The sequence below is a fragment of the Lepidochelys kempii genome, chromosome 11 (genome assembly GCF_965140285.1).
Source record: "Lepidochelys kempii isolate rLepKem1 chromosome 11, rLepKem1.hap1, whole genome shotgun sequence".
Classification (NCBI taxonomy): Eukaryota; Metazoa; Chordata; order Testudines; family Cheloniidae; genus Lepidochelys; species Lepidochelys kempii.
In genome coordinates this window covers 44148466-44164306 of record NC_136390.1, presented here as the reverse complement: position 1 = coordinate 44164306, position 15841 = coordinate 44148466, and the positions used below count along the sequence as shown (strand labels likewise).

Below are 15841 nucleotides of genomic sequence, written 5' to 3'. Positions count from 1 at the left end.
AAATGTAGAGTTGAGTAGTTTCACTCCATAACAAGTTTCTTCAGGGGCATAAAATGACATTCTGTTTCATGATCTTGTGCTACCAAATGTATCAATTGTCTAAATGCAGAAAAAATTAATCGAAGTTATTTCACTCCTTTATGGAAAACTAGTTTTTAAAGGGTGGAGAGAATAGTTGAAAAGTAAACCAATTTATTCTCCAGTTTCCGTTTACAGATGTCTTGTGTTCATTTTTTCCCCTCTTGTTTATAGGGAAATATGTGGAATAAATTCAGGAGTAAAAAGTGTGTATTCTAAATTTTATGTCCTGTGTTTAGGTTCATTCTAATCTTGGTCACGTGAACTGTGCTTGTACAAACATATAGATATCACAGTGGTGAGCATATATATGTTTCTCAGGCGCTAGGTATCCTACACGCTTTCTTTAGGGCAGTGGTTCTCAACCAGGGATATGTGTACCTCCTGGGGGTACACAGAGGTCTTACAGCTGGTACATCAACTCATCTAGATACAGTATTTGCCTAGTTTTACAACCGGCTACATGAAAAGCACGAAGTCAGTACAAACTAAAATTTTGTACAATTACTTGTTCATATTGCTCTATATACAAAACACTGAAATGTAAGTACAAGATTTATATTCCAATTGATTTATAATGTAAAAATGAGAAAGTAAGCAATTTTTCAGTAATAGTATGCTGTGACACATCTGTATTTTTATATCTGATTTTGTAATCAAGTCTTTTTTAAGTGAGGTGAAACTTGTGGGTATGCAAGACAAATAAGACTCCTAAAAGGGGTACGGTAGTCTGGAAAGGTTGAGAGCCACTGTTTTAGGGGATAGCATCCATTCACAAAGTTTCAGCTACACCTTTATGCCACCTTAGAGACTAACAAATTTATTAGAGCATAAGCTTTCATGGGCTACCGCCCACTTCATCGGATTCATAGAATGGAACATATAGTAAGAGATATATACACGCACACACACATACACAGAGAAGGTGGAAGTTGCCATACAAACTGTAAGAGGCTAATTAATGAAGATGAGCTATTATCAGCAGGAGAAAAAAACTTTTGTAGTGATAATCAAGATGGCCCATTTAGACAGTTGACAAGAAGGTGTGAGGATACTTAACATAGGGAAATAGATTCAATATGTGTAATGACCCAGCCACGCCCAGTCCCTATTCAAACCCAAGATAATAGTATCTAGTTTGCATATTAATTCAAGCTCAGCAGTTTCTCATTGGAGTCTGTTTTTGAAGCTTTTCTGTTGCAAAATTGCCACAGAATAGAGACTCTTACAGTTTGTATGGCAACTTCCGCCTTCTGTGTGTGTATGTATGTATATATATATATATACCTATCTTCTTACTATATGTTCCATTCTATGCATCCGATGCAGTGGGCTGTAGCCCACGAAAGCTTATGCTCTAATAAATTTGTTAGCCTCTAAGGTGCCACAAGTACTCCTGTTCTTTTTGCGGATATGGACTAACGCGGCTGCTACTCTGAAACCTTTATGCCAGTATCACACAAATCTACCTCCCCACTCTTGACCTGTCTCCTTCTATCCAACACTGCTTCTTTTCTCTCTGTTCATATCATTAAAAGTTCCACCTGGGCCTTCATCATCTCTTAACTTCGCTACTACAACTGCCTTGTGTCTGGCCTCGTTCTTGGTTGATACCTATCAATTCCTTGCAAAATGTTGCTACTAAGGTCAATTTCTTGGCTTATTTTGACTGTCAGGCCCCCTCTGAATGCCTCCTGGTACCACCTTCTGTACTGCATCAAATTCAAGGTTTTTTTTTGTTCTCATCTTTAAGGCCTTTAGCAACTATAGGGCTTGTCTACACTTACAGCACTGCAGTGGCACACCTACCTATGCCAATGGGAGAGCTTGTCCCATTGGCGTAGGACTCTACCTCCCCAAGAGGAGGTAGCTGTGTTGACAGGAGAAGCTCTCTGGTCAACACAACGCTGTCTACATCAGGATTAAATTGGTGTAACTATGTTGCTCCAGGAGTGGATTTTCCATAACCCTGAGCAACAGTTATATCGACGTAAGTTTGTAGTGTAGACCAGGGCTATGCCTCCCCCTACTTATCTACTCTTTTATCTTCTTTGCTCTGTCAGTAATGCTAGCTTTCATTGCCTTCTTGCCCACTTATATAAGTGTCTTCATCCTTTGTTCCATGCAGCCCCTTAAACATGTAATACCTTTCCCGAGCTGGTCTGCAGAGCCACAAATCCTCTCTTCCTGAACACCCACTCTTTGTTTAGCTATTCTAATACATTGTCATATTTTATGGTGTAATAAAACTAATGCTTAAATTTATTACATGGAAAATTCTAATCTTCTATAAAATATTTAAATTTATAACAAGGGATGGGGAAGGTATATTAAAACACAGTTAGTTTAACCTCTTGATTTCTGTGAGTCAGCAGAACCTGAGGTGTGGGCCCTCAAAGCAATATGCCCACTTGTTTGGGGAGGGACAGGGCAGATGTCCAAGCAGCCAGCAATCCCCCTGCTCCATAAAGGGCCTGACATAGGTCTAAAAAGTGAATGTGAGAGACCCAGGAGGGAATGGGACCAGGATGGAGCCCCAAATAAAATTTTAAGTTGCTTTCTTTTGATACAAACCCCAAGAGAGGGAATGACAGTAGCCCTCTCTGCATGGTTCTTGGGGTAAATTTTACTTGTGTGTAGGAAGGTGAAAATGGCTTTTTTTTTTCTATTAAACACTAACAGGTGATTGAATATGCTTACTGTAGATATGCGCTACTAGGATGATCTGAGGAATGGAAAACCTGTCTTTTATGAAAGGAGACTCAAGGAGCTTGGCTTGTTTAGCCTAACTAAAAGAAGGTTGAGGGGAGATATGATTGCTCTCTATAAATATGTCAGAGGGATAAATACCGGAGAGGAATTATTTAAGCTCAGTACCAATGTGGACACAAGAACAAATGGATATAAACTGGCCACCAGGAAGTTTAGACTTGAAATTAGACGAAGGTTTCTAACCATCAGAGGAGTGAAGTTTTGGAATAGCCTTCCAAGGAAAGCAGTGGGGGCAAAAGACCTATCTGGCTTTAAGATTAAACTCGATAAGTTTATGGAGGGGATGGTATGATGGGATAACATGATTCTGGTAATTAATTGATCTTTAAATATTCATGGTAAATGGGCCCAATGGCCTGTGATAGGATGTTAGATGGGGTGGGATCTGAGTTACTATAGAAAATTCTTTCCTGGGTATCTGGCTGGTGAATCTTGCCCATATGCTCAGGGTTTAGCTGATCACCATATTTGGGGTCGGGAAGGAATTTTCCTCCAGGGCAGATTGGAAGAGGCCCTGGAGGTTTTTCGCCTTCCTCTGTAGCATGGGGCACGGGTCACTTGCTTGAGGATTCTCTGCTCCTTGAAGTCTTTAAACCACGATTTGAGGACTTCAATAGCTCAGACACAGGTGAGGTTTTTCACAGGAGTGGGTGGGTGAGATTCTGTGGCCTGCGTTGTGCAGGAGGTTAGACTAGTTTATCATAATGGTCCCTTCTGACCTTAGTATCTATGAATCTAAGAGTACAATGAAATAAGTGTTAAGTGCTTCACTTCTGAAAGGTAAGATAAAGGAAGATTGTAAGATTTGTGATGGGCCTCCATTTAAAGGTCTTGTTGGATGACGGATAACATTGAATTAAATGGAGAGATAGTGGTGTATACCTCTTGTAGCTTTGTAAGGTATCCAAGTGAACTTAAGAAATGTTACTGACTTGTAAGTTTTGAGCATCTTGATGGGAAGAGTGGAAAATGAGTATCTTCCCAATATGATTAAAGTTGTGAAGAAGGGAGAGCTATGTAGTTAAGAGTTTAGACTGGAGTGAGACCAATAGTAAAAACTGGTAAATCGTCTCCTAAAATATTAGAGTATCTGCATAGGGGAATCTGTTAGGTTTTTTTCCCTGGCAAAGTATCCTGAAGAATATGAATCTGCTGTCATGCTATCTGTAGTACAGAAAGTGTTTACCAAGTTTTTACTAAGCAAATTACTTGTTAAACTGTTGGATTTTAACTAAATTGCCAACTAAATGAATGTATTTCTGTCTCATATCTTCATGCTAGATCACCTTCCTATAAGTAGGGCCCTACCAAATTTGTGGTCCATTTTGGTCAATTTCACAGTCATAGGATTTTAAAAATAGTAAATTTAATTATTTCAGCTATTTAAATTTGAAATTTCACAGTGTTATAATTGTAGGGGTCCTGACCTGAAAAAGAGTTGGAGTGGGGGGAGGGTTTTGCAAGGTTATTATGTGGGGGTTGTGGTACTGCTACCTTTACTTCTGCACTGCTGCTGGCAGCAGCGCTGCCTTCAGAGCTGGGCAGCTGGAGAGAGGCAGTTGCTGGCTGGGAGCCCAGCTCTGAAGACAGCGCCACCGTCAGCACAGTGTAGAAGTAAGGATGGCGTGGTATGGTATTGCCACCCTTACTTCTGCGCTGCTGTCTGCAGAGCTGGGCCTTTAGTCAGCAGCTGCCACTCTCTGGCTACCCAGCTCTTAAGGCAGCAGTGCAGAAGTAAGGGTGGAATGGTATGGTATGGTGTGCTGCTTTCAGAGCTGGGTGCCCAGCCAACTGCTGATGCTGTCTGGCCGCCCAGTTCTGAAAGCAGCGTCGATGTAAGGGTGACAATACCATGACCCCCTAAAGTAACCTTGTAACCCCCTTGCAACTCCCTTTTGGATCAGGATCCCCAATTTGAGAAACGCTGGTCTCCCCCATGAAATCTGTATAGTATTGGGTAAAAGCACACAAAAGACCAGATTTCATGGCCCATGACATGCTTTTCATGGCCATGAATTTGGAAGGGCCTTACATATAAGAGAGGGACTTCAGGAGAAGACAAAAATATATATCCTGCAGCCATTTATGACATTCATCAACAGATGCTAGTGAGCATTCCTTCCTAGCCATCCAGTAGGATCGCTATGAGGGGAGTCCAAGCTTCTGTGCTCTGGATCCCCACAGTGTTTCAGGCTCCTGAAATCCAAATGGAGTCCAGCCACTGCCCCAATGTCTGGGTACCTGGGTGCATACTCAAGGTGCAGACCTTCTCTGGCACCCCCCTCCGAGTGTCAGAACCTGCTATCCAGCTACTGTGTTCCTCTGGACACAGTACTGGCCCTTCAGACTCACCAGTATTTAAACACACCCTTCTGCCAGAATTTCACCCATAAGGTGTGAAGCTTCTGGTTTATAATTTAACACTCAGCAGCATGCAGCAGTTGTGAAGCAGTCTGTACACTCATTTTGTTCAGTCTTGTATTTATGCTCTTTATATTTAATTATGAAAAGCACAGGAAAATATAGATCATACCCAAAACAATAAAACATTCTAAATGCAATGTCCCTCACTAGCTCACCCTCCCTTGAAAGTCCTGGGGAGATTATCTGTGTTCGTTAGGCAGGATCCTTCACCCCTCTGCTTTCCTTGCCCCTGCAGCAGCCTCTGTCGTCATAATCTGGTGCAAAGTGGCTCTACCCCAGCTCCACAGCCTGCATCTGTGCTGGCCCTCAGAGCAAGGCCCTAGGGAGCTGGGGACTTGCTGTCTCAAACTGAGCCACTCAACTTCTTTCTTCTCTTATCCCAGAAAGACCACTTCTACCCCTCTGACCCTTTTCTGCCCTTGCCATCCCCTTGCTTCCCTTTCAGTCACCCACTCCTTGACCATCATCCTCCCAACTGCCTCTTCCCTGTCATCTGAAGAGGCAGATGAGTGCCATGCCCAGCCTGTTACCATGGGGTGGGTGCTCCTGGCAGGCAGCTCTGATTCCCCTGTCATCTCACTGTGTACTCTGTCCTTCATATTTGTTTGGAACAAAAGGGGAGCAGGAACTTATCACATAAATGTGTTTTCCCATCCAATGCTTTCCCCTCCCTTGGCGTGCCTGGGCTGCATTGTGATTATGGGGTTGCTCAGCAGTGCTGGGGCTGTGCAGGCTATCCACACTGGTTTGTTATTGTAGGGTTACTTGTACTCAATGGTTTATTATTGTAGGGTTGCACAGGAGTGTTGAGTTCCTGGCAATTTTATTTTTCTTTGAATAGAGAAAAGAAAAGGATTAAAGCCTTTGATTTGGGGAAAAACTGACCCAGATTCCCAGGGGCAGTTGTTTTGGAGGAAAAGATGGAGAGGCTCCATGCTGGTGCTATGTACAGAGGTGGATCCAGGCCCTGCCCAGGAGGCACAGAGCAGATCATGTGCAGAACACCGCAAATCCTTGAGCAGGTGCTGTTGTCTCCAAGAACTGGCTTGCTGGATGCTGTGCCCCTAATCTGGTGCCCCTTAGAGGGAAAAGGCTTCATGTCCCATTCCCCATCTTGGGGCTGTATTGGATCTGATGCTCCCTAGTGTGGGAAGCCATTTGTCCCATTCTTTGTGCCTTCCCCTCCTCCCCCAACTTCACAGTAATGGGACAGTTCTATTTCCTCTCATTCTCTTGTGCTGGGTTTTTTTGTTCCAGAATGTTTGTGTCTGCAGCTCTGGGCTTCAGAGACTGCACATAGACATTTGGGGTGTTATGTGCTGATCCTTCCCTTTCCCCCCACTGGGAGACTGAGGAGTGGCTTCTCATCAGCCCAGGGTCCTATTGTCATTGTTCAGTATTTGTGACTACTCTCCAAAACAATGTGCCGGGTGCTGGGGTGTGGGCCCTTTTTACTGCAGCTTTCCACAGATTCTCCCGACTGTCTGTTCGAGGGAGGTGGGGTTGGGGAGGGAGTCCCATGCTGGTTCCAAATGGGCAGACACTGGTCTTGTTGCAACTCAGCTCAGCCTGGTGCAGAAAGGCCTAGAGGAGACACCTGTTCTCTGTGTGCAAGTGTTATATATGTCTGTGTGTGTGTGTGAGAGAGGGAGGGTAAGCTCATGCATGGGTTGTATTGCTGAAGGGGGGGGTTCCATATGGGGTGTATGATTGGTTGGGGTTGTCTTTGTGTGTGGGGAGGGGGAGAGTCTATAGGATTGTGTGTTCTGCCCTGTGAGCTCCTTTATAGACTTCTCCTCTCCTTCTTTTATTCTGCCCAAAACACACTCCTTTCAGACAGGAGGAGGAAGCTTCTTCTCCCAGGTAGAGCAAATCTATTGTCTCAAAGTGTTTTACTTTGAATAGATGATCATTGAGTGCTGATCATTCACCATAGTCTCTGGCCTGGCAGAGACATGAAACAACCCTGGTAACTCATAGGGGATTCATCATACATGACAGTAATTTCATGATACAGTTTCAGAAGTGGTACAGACAGAACCCCCATTTGTCACACTAACGGAGAACTTTTGAGTCAGTGAAAAAGGGCCTCACTGTTATCCCTTGACAGTGGAATTTTGCAGCTCTATGTCATGTGAGGATAAGTGTTAAAATCTGAATAAAGCCAGCTCTCTAAGAATAAGGACAAAATTTAACAGAGGAGTAGAGGAGGAAAGAAAACACAATCTCTTTAAAAAAAAAAAAAAATTGGTACCCAAACTTTAGAAAGCATCCATTAGTTGTGGGTGTCCCCATTTTAGTGTGCTCAACTTGAGACGTAGCTCTTGTCTACACTAAGAAAATTTACAAAGCAAACAAAAACTCACTCCTTCAGTGAAACCAGTAGAAGCTGTAGTGTAGACAAGGCTCCAGGAGTCTCTGATGTATTTAACTGTTTGTATGGATCTAGGTATAATGGTGGTAAAATACCAGAATTTGCTGTAGTGTTGATAAAGCTCTAACTGCCACCATTTCAAATAGGGAGGATTTTTTTTTGTAAATATCTAAAATGTGCACTTAATCCTGTGTCCTGCTGAGAATCTACAATTACAATTGAAATAAGTAGAAGTGTGAGTGCCAGCACCTCTTAAAATCTAGTCCTAAAGAACTCAAGTTTAGCACCTAAAGTTAGAGATGTTTGGCCTAAAATTTGAAAAATGTTTTCAAGAGACCAAACCGGGAGGAAAAGAAAACATTCAGTGTAGGCAGGGAGCAGCTGGATTATCTCACAGGCATGGAAGAACTACAGCCATTTTTATGGTACTGTGTGGGAGGTTTGTGTACATTTCCCACCAATGTTTCAGGGGGAAAAATAACTCTGGCTCCTTATCCCCACCTTTTCTGAAAAAGGGGGAAAGTTTACATTGGCTCTCAATCAACAATGGAATATTCCTTGCTCAACCATAAATGCCAAAATATGTAACCGAAAATGAATGACTGATCAAAATAAAATACTTACAAACTGTACCATTTCCCATACCCAAAATCTGTTCTGTTCTTTTCTGTTGGGTCATTTCCCTTTAGAACTCACCAAAAACAGAGTATTTACTGTTCGGAAGATAGTGCTGCCATTGTGGTCCTGATCAAAATCAATTTAGTAAGCCAGGGCGGGGAAGGGTATTAATTTTCTTAAATTCCATGGAACCTCTGTGGAATAGATAGGACTACCTGGTTTGAGAAACACTAGAAGTGGAAGAAGAAAATTCTAATCGACACCTTGATCTATCGGTCCTTCAGCCTTCATATAGATTGCACCGATCACAACACATCTTCCATTCTTCTCATATCCTGGCCTTCAGTCTCCATATGCGGCCATGTCTTTTCACAATAAATTCTTCCCATCTCTTTGGAGATCGGCTGAGCGGTCGTTCAGTTCCCGTGGGTACCACTCGGTGACAGCTGCAGTCCATCAATTGTCAATGAGCCTCGCTATATGCCCGGCCCATTGTAGTTTACTATGCCTGCTCTCAATGATGACATCCTGCACTCCACTCTGTCTGATCACTTCACTGGGGACTCAGTCACAGACTGAAATTCCCAGAATTCTTTTTTCCATCGCCCTCTCTGTGACAGACCGTTACTGCTCCTTTGTCTTTGTCAGCGCCCATGTTTCGCTGCTGTACAACATTGCTGGCAGTACTGTTGAGTTGAAGAGGCTTGCGCATGTTGCTTTGTTTTTTTTTTTCTTTTTTTTCTTTTTTTCCCCCTTGGAGGACATCCTTGATAGAAATGAATGCGCACCAACCTGCTTTCTTTCTTCGCGAGAGTTCACCTTCCTGATCGTGTGGCAGGTTAATTTCTTGGCCCAAATGGACATATTGCTCAACTTCTTCTATTTGTTCTCCCTTGATTGTTGTTCTGACTTTTGGCAAGGAATCAGACTGCCTAAATTTCGTTTTGAAGTGGTTAATTTTCAGTCTGACTTGGCTGCTTTTTGTGTTTAGTTCTCGCAGCATTTTCTGTAGTTTGATAGTATTTTCAGCGATCAACACACTATCATCTGTGAATTTGAGATGGTTTAACTGCTCTCCGTTGATGTTGATTTCACCCTTCCAATTCATCCACCTCATTACCATTTCGAGGAAGAGTTTTGGTGAAACTGTGTCTCCTTGTTTCACACCTTTCTTAACTGGGATGTGAAGGGGAGTATCAAATGAAGTTATATCTGTAGTGCAGTCAAAATGTGCTTCATTTAATAATTTGAAATAGTTTGGGTTGATACCCTGCTTGAGCTTTCAACACTGCATTGATCTCTATGCTGTCGAATGCTTTTCCATAATTGACTAAGGCAATATGTAAAGGGAATTTGTATTCCCTTTAGCATACCAATAGCTGGTTTATAGTGGAAAATATGGTCCATTGTGCTGAAATTCCTTCGAAAGCCTGCCTGCTCTCTCGGCTGCTGCTCATCCAGACTCTGTGAGAGTCATTTTATTATTATTTTGGTGAACAGCTTGTAGACATGTGAGAGTAGACATATTGGACGATAGTTCTTTAGATCTTCACAGTCGCCCTTGTACAGCAGAATGGTATTGGATTCCTTCCAGCTAGATGGTATCTTCTGCATTTCCAAGTAATGGCTAAACCTCTGAGCAAAGGTTTCCCAGAGGTCTTAGCCTCCAGCTCTTATAATTTTGATTGTCAGTCCATCTTTACCTGGGGCTTTTCCTTCCTTCATTTGGTGAACTGCATGTCAAACTTCGCTGACAAGGACTGGGCGTACGTGCTCATTGGTCTGTTGAAGTGTTGGTACTGGGACATTGAACTGTTTGTGTCTCAGATAAATGTAGAAATGTTTGAAGACCGCTTCCATCCCTGTTCTGTCAATTACTGGTTTTCCATCCTTGTTCTTCAGTGTCATTATTGTTGACCTGTACAGTGTCAGTTCCCTTTTGCATTTTTTGAGGCTTCTGTGATCTTCAGCCATCTTTTAGAGCCTTTCATTTCTGTACTTCTCAAAGTCCTCCTTTAGTCTTCTTCTTATCAACTTGCAGAGGATGGGGTACTCAAGTTTGTCACCATCATTTTGCTTCATATTTCTCCGCTTCTCTAGCAAGTTCCTAGTTTCCTCCGAGATCCTTCCCGTCACTCTTTTCAGTCTTTCTTCCTTGGTTAATTTCACACATTGCCTCAATTTATTAGTGACTTTATAATCGTCATCACAGTTATCTATAAGACTCCAGTCTTCCTTGGAAATGTTTGCTTTCAAGATTGCCTCGTCAAATATTTTTGGCCGCTGTCTCTGATTTGCCATCTGTAGCACTTGCTTCTTCACCTTTTTGTTGAAGTTGAGCCGTGCTCTGAGCAAGCGATGGTCACTACCGGTGTTAAATGATGGTACTACTAAGATGTCTTGTACAATGCACCACTTACCAATCAAAATATAGTCAATCTCATTCTTGTTCTTCGCATTGGGCACAATCCATGTCCACCTCCTCTCAACCTTCTTCTTAAACCAAGTGTTACCAGTGAACATTTCTTTTGTCTCCACCAGAGTTGCCAGTCACTCTCCTCATGGATTTCGTTTGCCAATGCCATACCTTCCAATGAACTTTTCACTTTCTTTCCTGCTTCCAACTCCGGCATTGAAATCTTCCCATCATGGTCGTATATGTGGATTTTTGAGCGAGGGTTTCCTCGAACTCTTGATAGATTTCCTCCATATTGGCATCTTTGCTTGTGGGAGCATAGAGCTGAATAATCTTGAAGATGCTGTTCTTGTTCAGTTGGAGGTGTAGCACTCGATGCACGATGACTTGAACTTGCAGGAGATGACTTATGAAAACCATTCCTTGTTGATGATGAGGCAGATTCCTCCAACGGTTCTCATGGCTTCTCCTTTTCCCAACATGATGGTGTTTTTGTGTCTCTACTTAACTTCCATCTCCTTTCTTCGCCGTGTTTCACAGAGACCAAAGATGTCCGTCCCAAGCTGTCCTTGCCTTCTCCTCCATTTGATGGTTGATCGAATCGTCTCTCGTCAGTATCCTGCAGTTATAGAGGGCAGTCCTTTTTCTGGCCCCTGAGATTCTTAACAGCCTCTCATCGACTGAACTCCCCACCAACGTCATAGAACAGATTGAGGCGTGCACGGGGAGTTGGGGCCCATTTATTCATGCTGTTTTAGCCATTTTTTCATCCACCCGCTGGCTATGCTGTTAGTGGTGCATTTACCTCCTCAACTTACATAGCACCCAGCCTCAAGACAGAGGACAGCTGTCCTCTCCCTGGGTTGGAAGTCTGACACCTTAATACAGGGGCAGGCAAACTTTTTGGCCTGATGGCTGCATCGGGTTTCTGAAATTGTATAGAGAGTCGGTAGGGGTGGCTGTGCCTCCCCAAACAGCCAGGCATGGACAAGCCTCTGCTTCTTGCCCCCTGACGCGCCCCCCCCCCCCCAGGACTCCTGCCCCATCCACCCCTCCTGCTCTTGGTCCCCTGACTGCCCCCGGACCCTCCACACCCTCCACCCCCCAAACTCCCCTGTCCTCTATCCCACCCCACCCACAACCCCCCCGCACTGCTCCCTGCCCCCTTACCACGCTGCCTGGAGCACTGGTGGCTGGCAGTGCGGCTGCACCAGGACAGGCAGCCATGCCGTGCTGAGCACTGGGTCAGGCTGGGCTCTGCAGCCCCGCCGTTCAGAGTATTGCGCCGCATGGCTGTGGGGGACAAGGGACAGCCTCCTGGGCCAGGAGCTCAGGGGCCGGGCAGGACGGTCCCGCAGGCCAGATGTGGCCTGTGGGCCGTAGTTTGTCCACCTCTGCCTTAATAGCATGGTTGAACCTACTGAAGAATACACTCCTCTATCCTCGCTGTCAGACAAGCCAGGGTAACTGCTGCGCCACGTTGAGGTAGGATTTTGCAGCAGCTAATGAACACATGACATTTCATTTATCTACTTCTGAATTATACCATTGTTCTATTGATAATTACCAAACTTAATATTAACTTTGGTCCTTCAACAAGAAGCTGTAGAAGCTTCTCAAAAGCATCAAAAAAGTATTGATACGAGACTGTCTTAATAAAACAACGCTAGTCTGTGGATACAGAAACATGGTAAACTGACATACATAAGAAGGAAATATGCATTTTCTTATTATAACGTCAGAGCTGTGCAATTTTTTTTAATGGAAAGGAAGGGAATAAAGATATTTCATTTTAACTACTCTGTAGCAAGATTGTTGCCTGTCTTGACTATAGAATGGTACCATACAATGCAGTTTCTAATCAGTGTTATTTATTAACAAACATTCACACATCTTTCTGCATCTGTATATTAAACCAAAGAAACTAGGGGTGTCAGGAAAGGTTTAGTTATGTAAAAATGACTTTGGGCTGGGTGAAGGTAGGGTTTTAATTTGCTTTTGTATCTGCCACATTTGCTTTTTTTCCCTTTCTCTTTGAAATGATGCAAAGATAAGTTTAGTATTGTTAAACCACTGAGTATAAATGTGCCAGCTTGTGAAGGTGTGGTGTATTTACAATAATTGTATTGACTGAGGCTTAGTGGAGCACAAGTCTCAACAGTAACCCTGTTGGCATGAATTAAATATTAATCCCTTGCTGCTGTGTTTGAATTGCAACCAGCAAAAAGTCCTCCAAAGTCACCAGGTTAATCACCTACTTAAAGTTTGTTTTGGACTCAAAAAGCTTCACTTTCCAACCCTAAATAATGTATTTCTTTACTTCAACAGGTTCTTAAAAAAACAGAAACATTTTGTTTTAAAAATCTATTTCTTTTTTTGATAACTTTCTCTGCCACATCCTGTATACACAATCTTTAAAGTTTGACAAAGAGCAAATTTAGGTAAATGGAAAGTCACAACGAATTGTACAGATTCTTTTTCTTTGTAGTAATCTAGTTTAACAGGTTTTGGAAAAAGTCCATCTACTGCTTATGCAACCTTTTTACTGAAAGCAAAACGTCAGGTAAGAGTAGTTGAAAACATGAAATTGTAAACTTGGCATTTTCAAAAGCGGACTGATTTACAGTAGAAATTTAATACTGATCAGCAGTAATCTACCTACTAGCTTAGTGAAACAAATGTGTAATAAGGCTAAGCAATTAAATCAACCAATAAGAAATGTAGCCAATAGAACTATCGGTGATATATAAACATATAACTACATTAAAACATGAAAGCCTCATCTGAAGATAAAATGAGCAAAGGAATTTGGAGTTAAAGTACTCAATGTGTTTTAATCTTTTTATACTTAGAGTTGGAGTTTGGACAGGAAAAAGAAATGGTAGCAACAGTCACTCCTTAATTGTTGGTAATATGTTTACTAACCATAAACTTAGGTATTGCTGAAGTCCTGAGAATAGTAGGTTACTGTACACCAGGGATCGGCAACCTTTGGCACACGGTCCGTCAGGGAAATCCGCTGGTGAGCCGGGATGGTTTGTTTACCTGCAGCATCTGCAAGTTCGGCCGATCGCAGCTCCCACTGGCTACGGTTCGCCGTCCCAGGCCAATGGGGCTGCGGGAAGTGGTACGGGCCGAAGGATGTGCTGGCCGCCACTTCCCACAGCCCCATCAGCCTGGGACGGTGAACCACAGCCAGTGGGAGCTGCGATCGGCCAAACCTGCGGATGCTGCGGGTAAACAAACAGTCCCGGCCTGCCAGCGGATTTCCCTGACTGGCCGTGTGCCAAAGGTTGCCGATTCCTGCTGTACACAATCTACTAGTAAAGCATGTGCAGTGAACACCTTAACTCTGGATTTTTTTAAAATTAAGCTTTAGAATTTTTATAAAGAGAAAAGTCAAATGAAAAAATATTAGAACAAGAGGAAAGTATGCATTCTGCAAAGGAGTGCACTGTTTTACTTTCAGCTTGTATCCTTGTGACCCAAGAGTACATGTTTTAAACAAAGCCCTTTCCAAGCACGCAACTGTCTGAAGCCCTAACTAGGGCTGTGAATTTGGTTTATAAAGTTATTTGGATAACTGAGAAATCTGTCGGCAAATGTGGAGAAAAATGGTGGTGTAGTTATGAACAGCTTTTGGAGATGAACAGTTTTGTTTTTTTTATGAAGCTCTTCTGTTTATAGTCTCCAGCCATTTTGAATTCTTTCTAAAATATTTGCTCAGATTTTGTAACAGACATTTTATTGTAGCCCTAGCACCGATAAACCAAAACAGTGATTAAATACATGTTTTTATGTCTGCATATTGTCTTACGTTCACTTTATAACAATTAACACAAAAATGACAATTTGATGCATCAGAGCCATAGTATGGAAATGTTAATAAGTGGGCCTCATAATAAAGGTTTAAAATAAGCTTATTTTTGGTAACAGTATAACTGCTCCCTCTCAATCAATTATTTTTTTTTTAATACCTAGCACAGATATTAATGTGACCCTGAGTAAAATTCAGAGGTTATACGTAGGTTGGGGTCATTTATATGCTGCAGAGCCAGATGAAGATGCAAATTAGACTAATTGGTTCAGTGTAAAGTTAGCTGTGCTGTTGGAATGTATATTAAAGGTTTTTTTAGAAATGTTACTGTGCAAATACAATAATGGCTATATCCCTTAGTAGTGTCGCTTTAAAAAGCCCTCCCCCCTTGACCAAACGTACAGTATTTGTTGCTTTATTTGAAAAAATGCCCCTGTGATAATAGGAGGCAAAATGCTAGTCCTCCAAAACAAGTGAATCCTAGATCAGTAGCTGAATGGCCCTCCAACAAGAAATACAACAGCCATGAGAGTATTGACCGACTTCATTCTTTTGAGTGGGCAGGGTATAAAAACTGATATGAAATCTACTTTCTGAGGCCCTCTGGGAGCAGGCCTTTTCTGAATGTCCGTCCCCGATACCTCGCAGGCATGGGGAAGCAGGTGGAACAGTACGATGAAACGATGGCCAGGTGCACACTGTCAGATACGGTAAATTCGTGTCCTGTGCTCATACACCTACAATTCTGGGATTGTAGCAGTGTTGCAACTTTTGCTTAGGAGACTCACCACATATACAATCTTGTGAAGATCATGAGGTCTTTCTACACTGATTATATACCTTTTTAATTTCTGCTAAGCCCAGTTTTTAACTTGACATTCATCCGCATCAAACAACCACACCTGGTGCTATTTGGGAATATTGTCAGCAGTCTTAAAAGGGTCAGTACTGAAATAAGCTCTTTTGTCTTGACGTGGTCCCTTCAGGGAAGCCTGCACTGTCCAACCATTTCTGTACCTATGTTATAGACAGAGGACATCACTCTCCAAGACAAACTTTTTTTTTATTAGCAATAAAACTAAAGAGGCGGGGTAAAGAAATATCAGTTGAATTTAATGGCATCCCAGTATTTCAGCCCCAGGTGGTATACAGTCAGACTGAAAATGTCAAATTTCCAGGATTTAAAATTGGAACTGAAAATTAAATTTAAATTATTTCAAACCTTTTAAGGAAGGGCCTTCTTTGTTGCTGTATGACATTGAAAAAAGTCACCCACCTGCAGTTTAAAAATTAGTACTGTTTATTGTATTGGTATTGCATGCTATATTTTGTAAGTATGATA

At 42.4% G+C, this 15841-nt stretch overlaps 1 protein-coding gene across 3 annotated transcripts in view; it reads left to right on the top strand.

Moving 5' to 3' along the window:
* The window catches only part of NFE2L2 (NFE2 like bZIP transcription factor 2), a 44437-nt gene that overhangs the window by 1894 nt on the left and 26702 nt on the right, over positions 1–15841 (top strand). The window contains exon 2 of one of the 3 annotated variants that reach the window (XM_073305983.2): positions 6116–6296. The exons of the other annotated variants lie outside the window; for them this stretch is intronic. Within the exon in view, the coding sequence (XP_073162084.1) occupies positions 6195–6296 (102 nt within the window). The 5' untranslated portion in view covers positions 6116–6194. The remainder of the gene's footprint in view (positions 1–6115; positions 6297–15841) is intronic. 3 annotated transcript variants of the gene reach the window in all.